Source organism: Branchiostoma belcheri, unplaced genomic scaffold, assembly GCF_001625305.1.
Source record: "Branchiostoma belcheri isolate BF01 breed outbred unplaced genomic scaffold, Haploidv18h27 scaffold37, whole genome shotgun sequence".
NCBI classification, from domain to species: domain Eukaryota; kingdom Metazoa; phylum Chordata; class Leptocardii; order Amphioxiformes; family Branchiostomatidae; genus Branchiostoma; species Branchiostoma belcheri.
The window spans coordinates 2372256-2390996 of NW_017803987.1; the positions used below are offsets into that span (position 1 = coordinate 2372256).

Sequence of the window (18741 nt, forward strand, 5' to 3'; positions counted from 1 at the left end):
CATCCTGAATACTTTTTGTTTTGTATTGAAATTCTTAATTTCTTAAAATTGCATGGGATGCCTTAAAATTACACTCAAAAACTGATCCATCTCTGCTTATCGCGATAAAAGATCTTAAGATGATTTCATAGTCCCGTGCAAAATCAGACCACGGAAGCGGCCACCAATCACCCCTGACAACCGCCTTGCGGGCGCGCCCTTTTGCCTTTTACGTCTTGGTGTAACTAGAGACGCTAAACACAGAGGGGTGAGAGGTCACGAGTCTTAAGGGCGGGCTGCCTGGCCGTCAACAGTACGTTAAGGGACGTTTTGGCGGTCCTGGTGTGTGTTTACCCCCGCCTTTTGTCTCCCTTATTGTCCGATTGAATGTAGCCCGTTGCCATGCGGGTTTAGAACCGGTATTCAGGACTCCGCCTTCTAGGGTGACACACAACAACCTCCGGGGGGGGTGGACCGCCCGAAATCCCCGATGTCAAGGCAAAAATGGGGATCCTAATGTCTCCCGAACGCCTTGAAGACAACCAACTGCGGGTAAGTGTTTTTCAAGACGCTAAGGCAACACTTTGAAGGTCCTGTGGAATTTGAGACAAGCTTTGTTGTTAATTCAATTAAGAGAGTCGTGAGGGGGTTTTCTTGAGTGGGTGTGCCCTTGGCCTTGGGAGAGGAAGTTTCGAGACGTTTCTATATAGCCGTGGCCTTCAAACCACTGTTTGATTTGTGTAAAACTCTTGTTTGGGTTGTAGTTCCAGAGCGTAGCAACGCTTTCAATCGCTTATAATTTGGAATTCAGCACACACGAAAACGTCGCACAAAAACGTCAGAACATTATGACCCCCCAGGATTTGAAATTTTGAGAAGTGGAATAGTTTTTCAGGCAATGTTTTAGTGTTTTAGGCTAGCCCATGTCTTCCTGCAACGTCCTAATGGTATACTAGACGTTCTAACTGCCTGTGTGTGCTATGTCACATACAGTCACGTATACCATCTGCCAATGTTTATACTTTATACCGAAGAATTTCTTGCGTTTGCTTCTATACAATAAATTTTACATGCTATATACAGCACTGTGCGTACTATAGTATAAGACCTGTGCTAATGCAAATGATCGCACCCAAGGAAGTCAAACATTCTTATCATAGTTGTTTGATAGTATCACCTGCTTTTAACAGTCTTAGCTAAATATTTACACTTTTTCAAGTACAAAATTGTTACTGTTCTCGTTCCTGTATTTGAATGTAGAGAAAAATTCTTCTGATATAAACATTAACACTAGGTGTTTAAGGTTTTTCCAGATATTTTGCATTAAGTATTGGCAGGTTTTTTGTTTGTCTTTTGTATTGTTTTACTTTGTAAATTGGTACAGCAAACATCGTTGATTTAATTGCAAAGTTTGGTATTCTACTAAGTAATTTGATGTTATGAAAGGTCAAGTTTTGTTTGTCATGCACATATTTTTAGAAAATAATATTTACATTTCTTTCATAATGTTGGTGACCTTTTCAGACCTGATCTTGACAATTTTATTGGCAATTAAAGCCAGACATTTTCTGATGTTGTTACATGTGTTATTACAACTGAGCTCAGTTGTAAGCTACATGGGTGATACATGTACCATATTACAGTAACTATAAAAGTCAGGTACTCTCCAAGCAGAGGTTAGGTGGTTAGGTCTGTTTCTGGACAATTCTTTTTTTTAGTAATAGCTTGGATGTTTTCTCGGGCCTGAATCTACTTGAAAACCAGATATGATGTCTGAAAAGGTGAAAAAAAAAAAACATAGCGAAAGTACTAATGTTCACAAAGATAGACCCAGATCAAATATGCAACTGTAATTTTATGGACCATTTTTAAGCTTCCGACACTATAAGATTTCAAGATTCTTAAGACTTATAAGATATGCTTGTTAAGTACAGTATAGCCTTCTTGCAATTCATAATCACAAAGTGCTAAGATCTATAAATCTTAAATCTTTTGCGGAAGTTTTGTTTTGGCGGTGACCTCTCCACAATGATTTTATAACACCGGAAATATGCATTTCAATGTGTTACTACTGTGTAATGTGTATCAGATTCTGTACTGTGGGATTAACTAGTTGTGAAAAGTTTCGTCCCTCCAAAATAACCACTGCAAGAGTAAAGGAATATTATAAAGTATCAAGAATGGCAAGTTGTGGAAAACAGAAATGTGACACCCTGTGTGTGTGTGAAGTTGTGATATGTACCATCCCACTTCCTGCAGATGTGCCTTCAGTTAGTCTTGTGACTGTGCAGTTAGGCCAGATGAATGTGACTACTTGGTTGCAAAAAGGTTGAAGGGTCAAAAGATATTGAACTTGAAGGAAATGTTCTGAAATATTCTTCTTTCTTTTTTTTTTTGTTTCCTTTTACTGTGATGTTTTTGCAAGTTTTTCTGAGCATTTTAGTTCATATAACGTTAATGTCTATGTAGACTGGGAGAAATTTTTAATTCAAAAATTTTTGGCTATGCCACAGTGACAAAGCCAACAGTGCCTTATTTCGGTTGGTATATTTTTGTACAACGTATATTATCTATGTCTGTAGGTTGGGAGAAATGTATAATGATAATTATCCACACATTAATTACATCTGTACAGATATAAAATTTTTTGGCTATGCCACAGGGGCAGAGCCAACAGTGACATATTTCAGTTCATATTTGTCTATGGTACGTCGGTGAAGGTTAGACATCCACGTAGTAAGATACGCCAAAAAAACAATTACTGTAGCAACTGGATATGATTTTGAAATGTCTGAACATTTCTAAAATCATATCCAGTTCCTTGAGTAACTGTTTTTTTGTGTATGTTTATGGTAATCGACACGTTTGACAAGAGACACACCACACTTAAGTCCCGTGCACCTTTATTTTCTCCTCAGGTTAGTTTTGTGACCTGCCAGGTGTTGGCCCTGCTCCTCTCGCTCGTGTTCCGTTATGTCCTGAGCGCGGGGAGGGTGGGCGTCACGGCGCGACACGTGTTCGCGGTGGCGGTCGGCATGTACATGGCATACTTCTGCCACAGGTGGTGGGTATATAAGGGCTGGAGTGTGGAGACATTAATATACTTTATTGCAGTCAACATTGTACAAAGAATATATATGGCATCGATCTTTTGCTATATATATTGCTAAATATATAACAAACATCTTCTTTTCTCTCTATTGTAAGTTCTAACAAACAAACTAGTACCTCTCTCTCTCTCTCTCTCCCTCTCTCTCTCTAGATCTCCCTCTCTCTAGATTGGCAGAATTGGCAGAATGAAATTTATTGTAGTTAAAGAAGTATTCATGTATCACAGTACAGTACACAATGTCATGTGATACTATGTGATATTGTAGGCTTAAGTAGTTTTATTAGGGTTGCTTTTTACAAGTTACTGTAATAATTCTGCTTCTGCAGTATTCCTGACAATTTACATACAAAATTGTATTTTACTATCAGTGTTTCTTTACTTTTCTATTCAGGAAGCCTATAATGACAAAACACCATAAGATGAAGTTTTGAATAACCCAAATCATTCTCTCTTGCACCTTGTTGTCACACAGTGTGTTTACTACAAAGGCTTAAACCTGCGATTTGCAAATTGTTAATTCAGACTGTGATATGTGTATTCCTGTGTTTCAGGCAAGTCATCCACTTTTTTATCCAGTCTACAGTATGTTACGTCATCATTCTCAGCTCCAAACCCAGCAACATGCACAAGTGAGTAATCATAGATTGTAAAGTCTAGAAAAATTAATGTTCCCAGTTTCAGTCCTGAAAAAAAGTAAGGATCAGTAGGTGGAGATTTTCTTTTTTTTAGTTTCTTGCAGATTTTGGCTAAAATGATCCAAAACATAAAGTTTGACAATGCATCAAATTAAATGCAGCACAATCCAGCATTAAAGTAGTCCACCCATCTAGCATTACAAACCCCTTATGCAATTTTCTCTATAGAATAATTTAATAAAAGGCTCAGGGACAAATACAATTAATCTATAGTAATGTGTCCCTCGAGATCACAGTGTCTTCCACTTCTGCTCATAATTTTCTTGACACCTGTGACATTTTTTCATGTCAAATGTAACTTTTTCTACAGATATGTCTTCATCTTCTCCATGCTGTACTTGACCTTGTGTCACATCTACAGAACATACTACAACTTCGGCACCTACACACTGGACTTCACAGGGTAGGGACTATAATTATGATAGTGAAGGTAATGCATAATGTCCATTTCTACAGGTCAGTAATTGTTCGAGAATAGAAAGTTTTAAAGGTTATTAGCTTAAAAGTGCGAAAGTGCAGACAAGTCAGTGATCATCCAACTATGACGTTTTCTTTTCCTATGTGATCATAGATGAAAAGTATCAGGTGCTGAATATGACCTCTAACCTTTGCTCCTTGACCTCTAGCCCCCTGATGATCATGACCCAGAAGGTCACCAGTCTGAGCTGTGCCCTTCATGACGGTCTGTATCGTGATGACAGCAGTCTGTCAGCCGACCAACGCAAACAAGCTGTCCGGTAAGCAATTACCGGTATACCAGCTTAACCTTCTCCCTGCTGCCTAACCCCATTACAGAATACAAAGTTGGTGCCAAATGGCTACCTTAGCAGGCTGAATGTTAAATAGGAACTACATTGTATAAGACTTGTAACAATTCAAATTCATTGACTCTCATAGGTCTGGTCTCTGTTTTCTGTGCTGCCAAACCTACAAACAGAATAGCTATCAGTACCAAGGACAGCCACCATCTGTCTAACCAATAGAAGCTTTTGTTACATCTAACTCTAGAATCGCTTTAAGTTGTGTAGTGAGGATAGTCCTACTGTACTAGGCAACAATGGTCTCTGTTCTATAATTGTTCTAGGAAAAAAAGAGAAAAATCCTTCGTTTAATGATTGTGACACAAAAAAATTACAGGAAAGACCTTTTTTGCTTTTACAAACTGTATTTTGGTGACTTAACTATCTGAATGCTGCACCTTTCTAAGAAGAGGAATGAATGGCAAAGAAAAGGGGCATTTTTGTACACATTATCACAAACATGTACTGTTACAGTAACAGTTGTATTTCTGTAACTGTTTGTCAACTTTTAGTTTGTTTTCTTTTACCCAGGCGTATCCCTAGTCCCCTGGAGTATTACAGCTACATGTTCTACTTTGTGGGTGTTCTGGCGGGTCCGCTGACTTACTACGCAGACTTCAAGTCCTGGATGGAGGGGACTAACCTCAAACCTCTCATCAAGATAGATCAACAAGTCAGTGACTCTCTTAATGATTTATCATCATGTAAATCTATATTCATTTGTACATTTAGATACACTAAATATGATACATAAAGTGATTTGCAGTTAGTAAGAGACTGCAATTCTTTGGGTTTCTAATTGAATGTGTAATGAAACAATCTCAGTGACTTAATGGTAACTTGATAATGACACTAATAAGAAAGCTTATTGATGATGTTTTCCACTTTTAATATTTCAGGGAAATGAAATTGTCATAATCAAAGAGCCCTCAGCACTGGTAAGTGAAACTTGCATTTTTTTATACACAGTCGTGTTTGTATGTTTGAAAAAAGTAGGGTACAAAAATGTTATGTACATAGAAACTGCAGTGGAAAAACATGCACATGCGCGAATAACGGTAACGTTAAGGCAAAAAAATAATTGTCTGAAAAAGTGGCAATTATGTCACTAATAGTACATGTACCATGATCATATTACAAAATGTATGTAATTTTGATAGTGGCTGACCAAATGTATTGTCTTATTGTCTCAGGGTGTTGTTCTTAAGAAGACAGTGACAGCAGCGTTTTTTGGCCTGACCATGCTGTACGTGGGACCCATGTTTTCAGCCAGAGGAAACGTAGGTAAGTGTGTCATGATAGTAGTTACCAGACTATAAAATAAAATGTTTCTACTTTTTCTTTGTTGTTCTGACTCCCAACGATGACAGTTGTTTTGTACTTTTCAATTTTTACCCTCGTTTTCTATATATTTTTCACCTTTTTACACCAACAGATGACCTGATCATTGCTGCACCTTTGCTGACCAGGTTTGGTTATTTACATCTCAGCATCATGATGGCTCGAACCAAGTACTACTTTGCCTGGTCACTGGGTGAGAACATTTATTAAATCAATAAATTTTTGTCATTTTTTTATTTCTAGCTGAATTTGTTTTCAAAAAGTCTGTAAATTGAACATAAAGCAAGAAAAATGTCTGCCAAATTTGATCCTGAAATTTTAAATTGAAAACAGACAAAATTTGTTTAGATTTTGCAATAAGAATATCTGTGTTGATGTTGATGTAGATGTAACTATAGTGTAACTCACAATAGTAAAGCATACTTTTCTTGTTCTGTACAGCGGATGCAGTCGCTAACGCAGCGGGGTTAGGATTCAACGGGTACGACGAAAACGGGAATCCTCGCTGGGACCTCATCTCTAACCTTAACATCTTAAAGATTGAGGTACGCTTCAACTTCCTGGTGAATTGTGAGATCAGCCAATACTAGTAGCCTTACCCGGTACTACTTGTAGCCACCTGTTGATACTGTTATGATACCTGTACTTCTTTGTTTCTCTCCAGTTTGCCACCAATCTGAAGATGTTGATTGACAACTGGAACATCCAAACTTCCCTGTGGTTCAAGAGGTAATTTATGAGACATGCACAGACGATTTCTTACTAATGGCACTCAGTAATGCCAATTACTTGGAACTCATAATGACTAAATTGTAGCCTCTTCCAGGCTCCGGGAAGCAGTTGGAAAGAGCAGAAATAGGCCAAATAGACAGATAACATGCTGAGTTGGTCCGCACTTAGAGAACAGTTCAATGCCACTCCTGTACTGATTTCTTATAAAATTGTCATCATCTCCTAAAGTTAAGCAAATGAGTCCATCAGTCCAATTTTATTAGCCTCTAACAGGCTGGAAATAGAGTACAGAGTACTCTCCTCTCCCATGTTATCTGTCTATTTGGCCAATTTCTAATATTTCCAGCCTGTTAGAGGCTAATAAAATTGGACTGATGGACTCATTTGCTTAACTTTAGGAGATGATGACAATTTTATAAGAAATCAGTACAAAACGATGTATCTTTTTTTATCGCCAGGGTGTGTTACGACCGTGCGCCGTACCAGCCTGTGATGATGGTGTACATTCTGTCAGCGATCTGGCACGGCTTCTACCCAGGGTACTACTTCACCTTCATCGGAGGTGTCGTCTTAACTCCTGCCTTCAGGAAGGTGAGACCAAAATTACCTCACACAACCTGAACATTCACAGTTGTCATTTCTTCCAACCACATTTAATAACTTCATCTTAAGTAAGTATCAATTTTGGAGAGGTTCAAAATGGAAAAGAAAGAAATTAGAAAAGAAAGTATGTGTGTTTTATTAATTGTGTTTTGACTTTATCAGTTTGTCATTTATTGACATTGCATATTATCCCTTAATTTTGTTTGAAACAATATTGCATTCCCTTGAAAAGGAATGAAAAGATGTGATGATATAATTTATTCAAATATTATTATAAATTTTCTAAATTTACCACAGTTTTTGGATGGAGAAACAGTACATTGAACAGATGAGTGGGGGAATGAATGAATGCATGGATGAATGGATGGATGGATAAATGAATAGAAGTTAGAAAGGAAAGAAGGAAGGAAGGAAAGAAGGAAGGAAACTTAAGGAAGGAAGGAAGGAACTGAATGAATGTTTATTTCTTGTCAGATGCGGCGTCACCTGAGACACCATTTCCAGGGCACGGCACGGCTACGTCAGCTGTACGACGTCATAACCTTCATGTCTACTCACTTCTTCCTGAACTACCACGTGTTGCCCTTCGTTCTACTGGACTGGGAACCCACCATGAAATTCTACAGGTTAGTTTGGGGATAAACTGTCCATTTTGTCAATCAAAATTTTAAGATTCAAGGCCGATGTTTTACTTGAGCTGTGCAAAGATCAAAAAGAAACCAAAGATTTTTTGACTTCTGGAAAGTTCTTGAGGTTTGATAAATTTATGTATAGGCTAAGGATGAAACTGGACAGGGTTGAAGCAGATTTCAAAGTATTTAACTGAGTGTATAATTGGGACTCTATGAACAGTGCAATATTATCTCCCCCCATAGCGGAAGCTGAAGTCACTGTCAACATTACAACAGATTACCCAACTAGCACCAAGGACAGGGAAGATCACCTCTGTACAACCTCCCAACCTTTATCTAACTCAAAGAAAATACAATGTATTGAATTTCAAGTGCTCTTACAGTAACATGGTGACTCCTATGATATCACTGTAACTTTGTGGGCATGGTGGCCTTGAAAAGGTGCACTTAGGTGCACCTGTTCCACCATGCTCTCCGTGTATATTATGTATGTGGTCAATCGTAATAAATAAATAAATAAAATAAATAGACTGTATCTCCATGTTTGTTCTCTACTGATCACTGTACTTCTCCATACACATCATTGTTCTATTGGTGGTCGTCCTTCTACCACACCACAAGCCGCAGTTACATGACGAGGCAGCAAAGACCAATGGGACGACACCTGTACAAACAGACGTGAACGGCAAGGTCAGAGTTCACACAGAGCGCAATGGGATCAAAACAAACAACAACAGGTCAGAGAACAGAACAGGACGACATCAGGTCCAAAATGGCACAATCGTAGATGGTAAACAGAGTTTCAGCCTCAAAGAGCGAATAACAAATGGTATGAAAGGATGGAGTCACAACGGTGTGAGGTTTGCACTGAATTTTGTTGAAAAGAAAGAGAGCTGAGAGATTTTAAAAGAACTCACTTCATTTTCTGTCACTTAGATTATCTGACCATGCTTACATTTACAAGTAATAACTACATATACTGGTACCTCTTCCAAAGACTAATCTCCAAGCAGATACAAGGATCCCAGACAGCCTCCTGTTAAAAAGACACACTAAAGACTGAGCCATGGTTCCTTATATCTGCTTGGAGATTATGCAAAGACCACTGCGATATGCATGATTGTGTATACTGGTACATGTATAAGGTATACATTATGTAGAAGATTTATACAGCTATTACTAGTACCATATACAATCATTTAACAGATATGGAGAAAAATCAAATTGTTCCTATGGGATTTTACTGGTTTGAAAGCAAACATAAAAGACTTAGTGCCACAAAAAAAGGAACAGGAATGTAGAGATATTATAATTAGACTGAGTCTTTTTTTTATCTCTGTCTATATATTTTTGTACTTAATGTTGAATTTATATGCCTGAAAATGTCAAAATTCATAGAAGTTGAGAATATTCTGAAATGGTTTTTGAAAGTGATTTAGATTGTGGAATATCCTTCTTTAGTTTCTTTACTCTGAATTGTCTGGAAGATGGAAACTGTAGATTTTGGCAAAATATAACTTTACAGAGGGTCTGAGCAGTACTGCCACCTGGCATATAGTATGTGAACTGCAGTCCAAATTTCTCAATGCACAGCCAAATCAGTTTCTGTTTATGACAGACTTGTTTTCTTCAGTGCTATAGAAAGAAAGAAAAAATGCAGTGAAACATATGACTTTATATTGTGTGGAATTCCTTTAGATAGTCTGAAACAAAAGGAACTGAAAGAAAAAGTCTTTTAAAAGTGGACATTGATGTAAGTGTACAGTTACTGTACTTATTCTTAAATTCATTTCTTACATATCAGAATTTTAATGCAAAGAACATTAGAACTGAAGGTTTTTCAACTGAACTGTCAAATAACTTTCATTCCTGACAGTAACAGTAAAGAAACTACATGACGTTCTTTTTTTGTTTTAGTTGTTGAGTGAGAGTTGTTGTTTAGGACTTTTTCCAATCTACATTGTAGCTCGGCATATTTGACTACAATGCCAGATATTTATGCACACATACTTGTATAATTCCTGATGAAATGTATACATATATATAAGAAAACAGCAAAATGACTTATTATGAAAGCAAATGAACATATTTAGTGTAGTTATTTGGCCACTAATGCTTAAAAACTATGTATTTCTGTGTGGTTTTAAAACATGTACTTCCTATATGTTTTTGCCTCTTATATTGTAAAAAAAATGTATAATAGAGGTTTTCATATAGAATACACCCATCTACTTAACCAAGTAATTGACACATAGCCACTCTAAGATTATATTAGATCAAAACCACCTTGTGTTTCATCCCCCCTTCCCTAAATGATATATGGTATAGTCCATATGCTAATTAACTGGGCTGATGACAGTGTGAACTTGAGGCTCGGGTAATATTTTTGTGTGAACTTGATGATGTTTGTGATTGTCAATAAATCTAAACAATGGTACAAGCATTGAGTGTTTAATGAGTGTTTTTCCTTGTTTAGTTTAATCTAATTTAATCAGATTCACCCTCTTTTAAATATTTACATACTATATTTTCATGATTTTTTTCTGGTTTGCAAAAAAAAATCATGTTCAAATCTTGTCACTTTAAAATCTCCTTTTTCAAACAGGATTTGTTCGAACTCAGCAAAATTTTAAACACTAAAAATCACTGCAAAAATATCCTATCTTTAAGCATACCCTTAAATCGTGCGTAAATGTTCGATTTTTCTGACTTCTGACAGTGAAGAAACAGACACTTAACCAATGCTTGAAGGTGCACTTCAAGATCAAATTTCACAGTGTAAATGCTTGTAAATAGGAAAAAACGCCAGAAGCCATTGTTGTAAATGCCCTACTGAAGAAGCACACTTTAGGCCACACCAATTTCATTTCTTGGTTAACGGATTCGCCCGCTTCATTTTTTTCTGATTTGCAAAAAAAAAAAAATCAGAATCAACTGCAAAATGCTCATATTTTGCCCTGAACAGTTGAAAACATTCCTTTTCTTCCTAGTTGTTACAGTTATTCCATCTTTCAATGCAGTGGTATCATTAAAAGTTCAAAATTCATTGTTTAAATTTTGAACCTGCCTGATGTGTTGACTTTATGGGTCCTATCATACCATTTTGGACCATAATAGGATGCCTAGGCCTGTTTTTTTTCGCCCGCCCGCTCCATCATTTTTCTTTAAAAATCCGTTTAACCAAGAAATTAAATTGCTGTGGCCTTAGGCATGCTTTCAGATGTACTTAATATCGGATTTAAGCCTGTTGTTCAACGGTTGTTCTTCACAAGTCAACAGGAAACAAAACAGGCCCTTCTGACCCAATCATGTTCCCGCCAGCTGTCTCAATGTTTTTGTGCAGAAAAGTTGCCCTACCGGTTCTGAGACCTTCCCAAATCGGGCCGCACACGTTTTGTGCTTTGTGTAGTCAGTGCCGATCCTATCTGCATGGCCGATCCTACCTCCAATTTTGTTCTTTTCATAGCTTAAATATTTACGTCTACAATTGTCTGAGTGGTACGTTTTCCACTGTGATGATACTTATTTTATAGCACCTACTGTGTACTCTCGAAGCTTTTTTGTGTGTGTTTCTATTGTGTTTTTATTAATTTCAGGCCTTTTTATCGGGCTCAGACAGTCCTTTGACTTTGTGTACATGTATCTTTCTTTTACGCCAGCCTTCTGGGTGGCAACATGATGGTAACTGCCTGACAAATGGATACTGCCTGGCCATACTGTCTTTGCAAGCATCAAAAGATCTTCTTGGAGATTACCTACAGTGTAGAATACACATTATCCAACACATGTAATTACGAACACGGAACGCGAAACAAGTTTCTGACTCAAATCGGCCACACAGCATGACGTTATTTCAAAACAAAGGGTAGGACTGGGAACTGCCTAGCCTTTACCTGTCCGGTTGTTTCACATTTTACTCACCTGGAATTCGCAAAGTTTACACAGTTCTAGTGTTGATACAACCACGACAGGGAACCGTACATGATTAGGTGGATCTCTCTCAGCTTTGGGGAGCTGCGAACTCTGAGAAATTTGCCGAGACCATCCGACGAAACCTGGAGTACGTGGAAGCTAAGTCCTGCCGACGAGACAACGACTGTTACACGATCTTGCAAGACTCTTAACGACCTGAAATACTCTCCCATGGCAGACGACAGTAAGACAAACAGGTACTCGATCCATTCCTTGGGGAGAAATTCTTGCCACGACGACCAAATCCAGGCTTTGTTGCCGAATGAGGAACAACAGGACGGCGAGGGAAAATCTACCGATGAGAACCCCAACAGTCCTTCGGGGCAGGACGCAAGCGCCACCGAGGACGCTAAAACGTCGCCCGATGCGAGTCAGTCCGTTGGAAACGCTACAGTTTCTGTGAACATTCCAACGGAAAAGATCGAGGTAAGATTATTTTTATCTTGTACGTTCAAAAAGCTTAATACTGGGTTGACACAAATACGTGTATACTGATTATCCGTGGATTATCAATATTAACAGGCTGTATACGGACATACAAATGATATACAGTTCGTAATAGTCATAATTATCATCCCATTAACGATGTTGATAATAGTTATTACAGATGTACATGGGCTATATTGTAGTGGTTATACATTTGCATACGGTTATATATGTCTTCTCCCTTCTGTCTATATTTGCCGAAATATGTATGGCCTTTAAACCTTTGGGCCTTTGCCTTCAGTCGCGACTACAGGGCGTCAGGCGATATTGTCTTTAATAAATAATGAGAAATAATTGTGCATGAATTGTGAACACGGCAATATGAACATGATGGTTTTGAAGCTTAAAGTTATAAAGAATGTTCCTCTTTTGCACAACATTTCTATGCAATGGTTTCGGTTCCTTCTTGGAAGAAAATTTACTTACTTGCAATTATAATGTTGATCATTTCGATCATTTAAACAGTTTGTAACAATAACGTTACATCAAACTTTTGTTAACCAGCATTTAATTTTACCGTTTCTAGCTCCCTATTGTTTCGAACTTTGTCATATTTACCTGAAAAACTGTAGCTTAAAGCATGAACTTTTAATAAAGTAATAAAATTTTGTCACTTGTTTGCTGCGGATCACGAAAAGGGGTCAAAATGTCGCCTGCTACTCAATGTTATCTGAAGGTCCTCACAAAACAAATATTTGAACCGAGTCAAAGTTCTGGATCTCTTTAGTTTGACTCTTTTATAAAGTCTGGGCTTAGTTCTAACACAAAAAGGGAACTCGCCATAAATTTTCGGTCGATCTTGTCAACCTTTGTCAGTAACGTTGTGTGCGCTGACTCTCCGGAAGTCGGAAGTTTGATGAATTTATGGTGAGTTCCCTTTTTGTGTAGGAACTAAGCTCACACTTTATAGCTATAGTTTGTCTCTTGTCGACATACTTGTCTTCCCCTTTTTGACTGGAAGACTTTCGAAGGAAGTGTATGAAAAATACGTTTTCAATTCGCCTTGTTTTTGGTCGCGTTTGTGTGTTCGCACCGATAACTCACGTTCCTTTGGATGAATTTGTTAGAATTTTGTTTGAAATTTTGTATACCTTAGTTAAACTTTGAGATGCCGAAAAAAATGCCAATTTTAGCAGTATTATCAGGTAATACTGTGCAAAATGTGATCTTTAAGTAGGCCTTAAAACGTACGTAAAGTGTCTGTTTCTTCGCTGGAGTCGGAAAATGGAACATTTACGAATGATTTAAGCAAGGAGGTTAAATAGAAATTTAACGTCCTTGATTTAAGTCACGCTTAAAGCTAGTATTTTTTGCAGTGCATTGTAGTTAATATGATAGTTAAAATTGTCAGAAGTCGTTGTGAACATTATGCTTCATACACTTCTTGGAAGTTTGGAATTTCTTGTTACTAGTATTTCTTTTAACAGTTCCAACCGCCGATAGAACACAAAGAAGGCCACAACACGAAGTCCAAGTTTGTTTTCTTTAAGAGAATCCCGGCAAGCCCAGCCAGAGTTAAGCCGCCGATTCAGATGAACGCATTCGCACAGAAGAAAACCCTGGCGCAAGGCCTGATGGACATCGCACTTCTCACTGCTAACGCCTCCCAGATGAAACTGGTCCTAACAGAGGTATATTTACGTATATATAGGTTTTCTTTAAGTAGAAGTATGGATTCAACTTTATGGAAAAATCTTTACTTTTACGTTAATTTTGTGCGATGGAAAATTCAAAGTACTTTTTTCTTGCCTTCAAGCCCGCATAACATACATCTGCTCAAAGCGTAAACTTTAAAAATGCTAAATGTTAATATCCAAAAGTTAACTTTCATTGCGTAAATTGTATGAGTTGTTTTTCTTTACTCAAATAGCACGTTTGAAAGTCTTTTCAAAGGTTATCACATCATTATGCAAATGAATCTCTGATTTTGAAAGCCCTATCGTAAAAAAGAAGGCTATACATGACGTCATTGTCATTCGTTACTTGACAAACTACGATATATTTGCCCACACTTTTAGGTTGTAGTTTCGTAATGTTACTATCACATATACTAGTCTCAAGTTACTCAAAACCCACCTAGCAGTGGGGACCTCTAGCTGTTGAAGTAATCACTGCACGTAGGCATACAGTACGTATGATAAAACGTGTCCTAACAAATTTGTACACGAAGCGGGAAACTTTAAAAAAACCTTACCGATTTTCCCCAGGGTCCAGACAGGGTGTTGTTCTACCATTTCCTGATGACGATGTTGTGTCTGTCGGTTATCTGTCAGTGTTTTGTCGGGTTTTTACTGCTGTACAAGGCACGGCTCAACATAGAGGACGAACACGAACAGGTGGGTGTAACAGGCCGTCCGGCCACCCGGAGCTACGGAGCCCCGCTTGCCATATTTGGAAATCCTTATCATACTAGTAAATGGATATTGGTTGCCTGCAGTTTCCTTGACCTTGTCCTTAGGCCACAGCAAGAAATTTTTAAGGATGACATTTTCGCCTGATTTTGGAAAAATTTTGATGCAGTGTAGTATTTCATTCCTTTTATGTGATATGATGTTCTCACTGAATCAAAACCATCTGTACATTTTTCAGTGACAAATGGCTGTTGCAATAGTTCGCAGTAAACTTAGCACAATATAGGTATCATTTCTCCACTAACAAGGGTTATGATGTCAAAATTTGAAAATGTAGTAATCTCTTTTTGGAGGGGGGGGCGCCTTGAATTTTTTTGCACTATCGCATTAGATTTGGAGTCTGCAGAGGATGTCATCCATATAAAATATACTTGCTGTGGCCTTATATGATCATATCATTAGGACATGTGTTAGGTACACCATACATGGGGGTGTGTAACTGGTATAACATGGGCTGTGGTGAATGTACCTCTTATTTAGTCGGTAGGTTGGGGTTGGGATAACAAAGGTCAATTACGTCGATGAAGGTTAGACATCCAGGTAATACGATACGCCAAAAAGCAGTTACTCAAGCAACTGGATACGATTTTGAAAACGTCAGACGTTTCAGCTAGTATCCACTAGCTTTCATCAGTGACTGAGAGACCAGAGGGGAAATGCAGGTTTATAAGCACAAAAACCAAAAATTTGTCTTCACTATATTTGCATATCAATCGTTTGTGCTTATAAACCTGCATTTCCCCTCTGGTCTCTCAGTCACTGACGAAAGCTAGTGGATACTAGCTGAAACGTCTGACGTTTTCAAAATCATATCCAGTTGCTTGAGTAACTGTTTTTTGGCGTAAAGGTCAATTATATATCTAGTGGCTTTGTAGGTACTACAGTGATGTACATGGGTGTAATATCTCATGTTCGGTCTCCTTCTCAGCATGCAGCCGACAAAGCGAACAACTGGGCGACGGCCCTGGTGATGCTGATCACGATAATCAACGTGTTTATCTCCTCGTTCGGCATCAAATTAGAGGAACCAAAGGCCACAACAGCAGCACAGGCACCGGCGCCACCTAGTGGGACTGACAACACATGACAGCTACTGGTTGAACCCGAACAATACAGCGAATATCTACCTTTTTCAACAGCCATTGAACCAGAACAAGACTGTCTGGTTTGTAGTCCGTACTGTCGTATGTCCTGTTATAAGAACTCTCCCATTCCTTACTTGTGCAACCTGACCAATGAACACGGACAATAATTCTCTTCAATTTTCTCAAAAGAGGCAGCTTCTTCTTTACAGGCATAGTTGATTTAGAAGTATTTTCACACTTTACTTGAAATAAAGACAATTTCACATCGTTTTTGCTTCGATTTCTCCATGTGTGTGTTAGTGCATGTGTGTGTGTGTGTCTGAGTAACGTTAAGTGTGTGTGTGTAGAGAACTTGCGTTGGTGCATGTGGTGTCTTGAAGAACACTTGAGTTTAGAAATCAAAATCAGTCACAAATCCACGAGAAATCAACCACAATACCATGTGCAACATTTTGTATAATATAATAGTTTCCGTCTTGAACACTCCTTCTATCTTTCTGAAAATGCATTCCAGGCAGCTGCAAAAACCTCATATATTTTCAGACAATTCCTGAAGAAGAAAGGAGCAAAGTTCAGCAAACTCAACTTTGTTACTAAAAAGAAATGAACCAAAATAACAAAAATCATTTTCTCACTTAAATATTCAGGCATCACCAAATCATTTGGGCAAGTATTAAACCAGGTGAAATACGTGCCTGTTGATGGATAAGAATTTGTAGATTGTTTGATAGAAATATCTACCAAAAAGGCTTACTGCAAGTGTATGCATAAACTTCAAAATAGACTATCTTAAAAAAAAATACATGTAGTTGTCAATGAAACTACAGTTCAACTAAAATGTCCTGTTTGTTGCAACGATCAGTCATTTTTCTCAAGTTACTCTTGGAGTTACAATCATCAGTGTTCAGTCATTCTCATCCTCCTCTTCTTCTTCTTCTATTCCTTCATTATCTGCTGTGAGACTGTCTTCTCTTTCTAGCAGTTCAAACGTTCCGTCATTTGACCAGACACTGTCTAGGGTGATGTGAAAGTTGACCATGGGGGTGTCCAGAAGTTTCTGAAAATAAAAATGATTTGGTTTGCTTGTGGATAAATTCAATTTTTTTTGGAGAAACTTTTTCTGAAATTTTAGGTGCTATGTTACAAGTCTGTGCTGTTTTACCATTTCTTCTTCCTTCCCTCATTCAATTGTTCCTTCATTCATTCATCCATCCATTTCTTCATTCATTCATTCATTTATTCATTCAATCATTCATTCATCCATCCATTTCTTCATTCATTCATTCATTTATTCATTCAATCATTCATTCATTCATTCATTCATTCATTCATTCATTCATTCATTCAGTCTCTCTCTAACACACACACACACACACACACAATTTGTATGCACCCACGCATGAAAGAATACATGCCTGCACACATGTATGCATGCACACACACAAACACACACACACACACATCCATCCATGTACATACATACACACACACACACAAGAACAAAAACAAACACTGATACTGTATCCAAAAATAATTTCATCAGGTTGGTAGGACATAGGATAGAGGGATTTTCTTCTTACCCCACAGTGTAAGAAGGAAATCCCTACAAACTGAAACTTGTTGATCATACCCAGTACTTTGTGCTTATAAACATGGCATACCCAGTACTACTCACCAATATTCTGGCCTGTTCGGGCGTGAGGACGTCACCTTCAGTACAGACTGTGTGGTCTGATATCAGAGTTATCTCACCTGTGGGTACAAGAACAGCAGTGTGAGATCAGGGTTATCTCACCTGTGGGTACAAGAACAGCAGTGTGAGATCAGGGTTATCTCACCTGTGGGTACAAGAACAGCAGTGTGAGATCAGGGTTATCTCACCTGTGGGTACAAGAATAGCAGTGTGAGATCAGAGTTATCTCACCTGTGGGTACAAGAACAGCAGTGTGAGATCAGCGTTATCTCACCTGTGGGTACAAGAACAGTGGTCTAATATCAGCGTTATCTCACCTGTGGGTACAAATGCAGCAGACTGAGTGTACTTTTATTACCATTGAGTACATACAAAATGTGGGGTCGTGTGGTGTAACAGCAGGATGCTTGGCCCAAAACTCAGAGGTCCTCTGTTTGAATCCTGTAATGCCGTAGATCTTGTGCCCATGGGAAAGGCACTTTGCATGACTTTCCTCACTTCACGCTGATGTAAAATGGGTACCTGACGGGTTCAGTTAAGGAGGTAAAACTACTAAAAGGCAAAAGGTAAAAATGCCTCTACAGCCTCAAAAAAGGCTATGGACTACCTTTACTTTTCCCTTTGCATAGGCTAGATAATATAGTCTAAGGTACATGTACAAGAAAAAACAAATATTACATTTCAGACTCAATACATTTAAACTTGAGGCTTAAAGTTACATTAGAGATATACTGACTGTATGTAGAAAAGTGCTTTCCCAAATTCTAAGTACTCTATCTCTATTATCTAGCTATCCTTTGCATACTACAAATGATGAAAAAAGTAATAAGTTGTATATTTCTAACCATAAATCAAAAGTATAAAAAAAAAATTAAATCAAAATCAAATCTTTATTAAATATCAACATTGCAGACGTGCCGAGTACTTCGGGCACATCTGAATTGCATTGACATTTTACAAACATCATCACAATAGATTAAAAACATCATCATCATTTAAAAATCAACATCAAGAACACGTAGGTTAAAATAGTACAATTTCACTTTAAAATACAATATATATATACATGTCTAATACACATCACAAGTCTTTTACGGCTCTCACAATGAAGGAGTTTTTGTGTCTGTCCGATCGGCTTAATGGGAGCTTAAACTGATTGCTGTTCTTCCTAAGATTATATACAGTGTTCTCTCTTGGTGG

At 37.9% G+C, this 18741-nt stretch overlaps 3 protein-coding genes across 4 annotated transcripts in view; 2 read left to right on the forward strand and 1 right to left on the reverse strand.

Moving 5' to 3' along the window:
* The first annotated feature begins 196 nt into the window (after positions 1 to 196).
* On the forward strand, positions 197 to 9499 carry LOC109476400 (lysophospholipid acyltransferase 2-like). The gene is made up of 12 exons (XM_019777336.1): positions 197 to 531; positions 2898 to 3043; positions 3643 to 3720; positions 4097 to 4189; positions 4413 to 4523; positions 5118 to 5304; positions 5955 to 6120; positions 6369 to 6472; positions 6592 to 6656; positions 7118 to 7250; positions 7737 to 7888; positions 8452 to 9499. Exons 1-12 carry the CDS (start codon positions 484 to 486, stop codon positions 8789 to 8791), a joined length of 1623 nt encoding a protein of 540 aa, XP_019632895.1. The 5' UTR covers positions 197 to 483; the 3' UTR covers positions 8792 to 9499.
* Positions 9500 to 11806: 2307 nt separating this feature from the next.
* On the forward strand, positions 11807 to 16154 carry LOC109476406. Its single transcript, XM_019777342.1, has 4 exons — positions 11807 to 12292; positions 13780 to 13983; positions 14560 to 14688; positions 15692 to 16154. Exons 1-4 carry the CDS (start codon positions 11876 to 11878, stop codon positions 15848 to 15850), a joined length of 909 nt encoding a protein of 302 aa, XP_019632901.1. The 5' UTR covers positions 11807 to 11875; the 3' UTR covers positions 15851 to 16154.
* A 130-nt stretch (positions 16155 to 16284) lies between these two features.
* The window catches only part of LOC109476355 (mRNA turnover protein 4 homolog), a 12508-nt gene continuing 10051 nt past the window's right edge, over positions 16285 to 18741 (reverse strand). For both annotated transcript variants that reach the window (XM_019777285.1, XM_019777284.1), the window contains exons 6-7: positions 17524 to 17600; positions 16285 to 16905 (exon numbers count right to left, since the gene is read on the reverse strand). In XM_019777285.1, the coding sequence (XP_019632844.1) occupies positions 16753 to 16905; positions 17524 to 17600 (230 nt within the window). In that variant the 3' untranslated portion in view covers positions 16285 to 16752. The remainder of the gene's footprint in view (positions 16906 to 17523; positions 17601 to 18741) is intronic.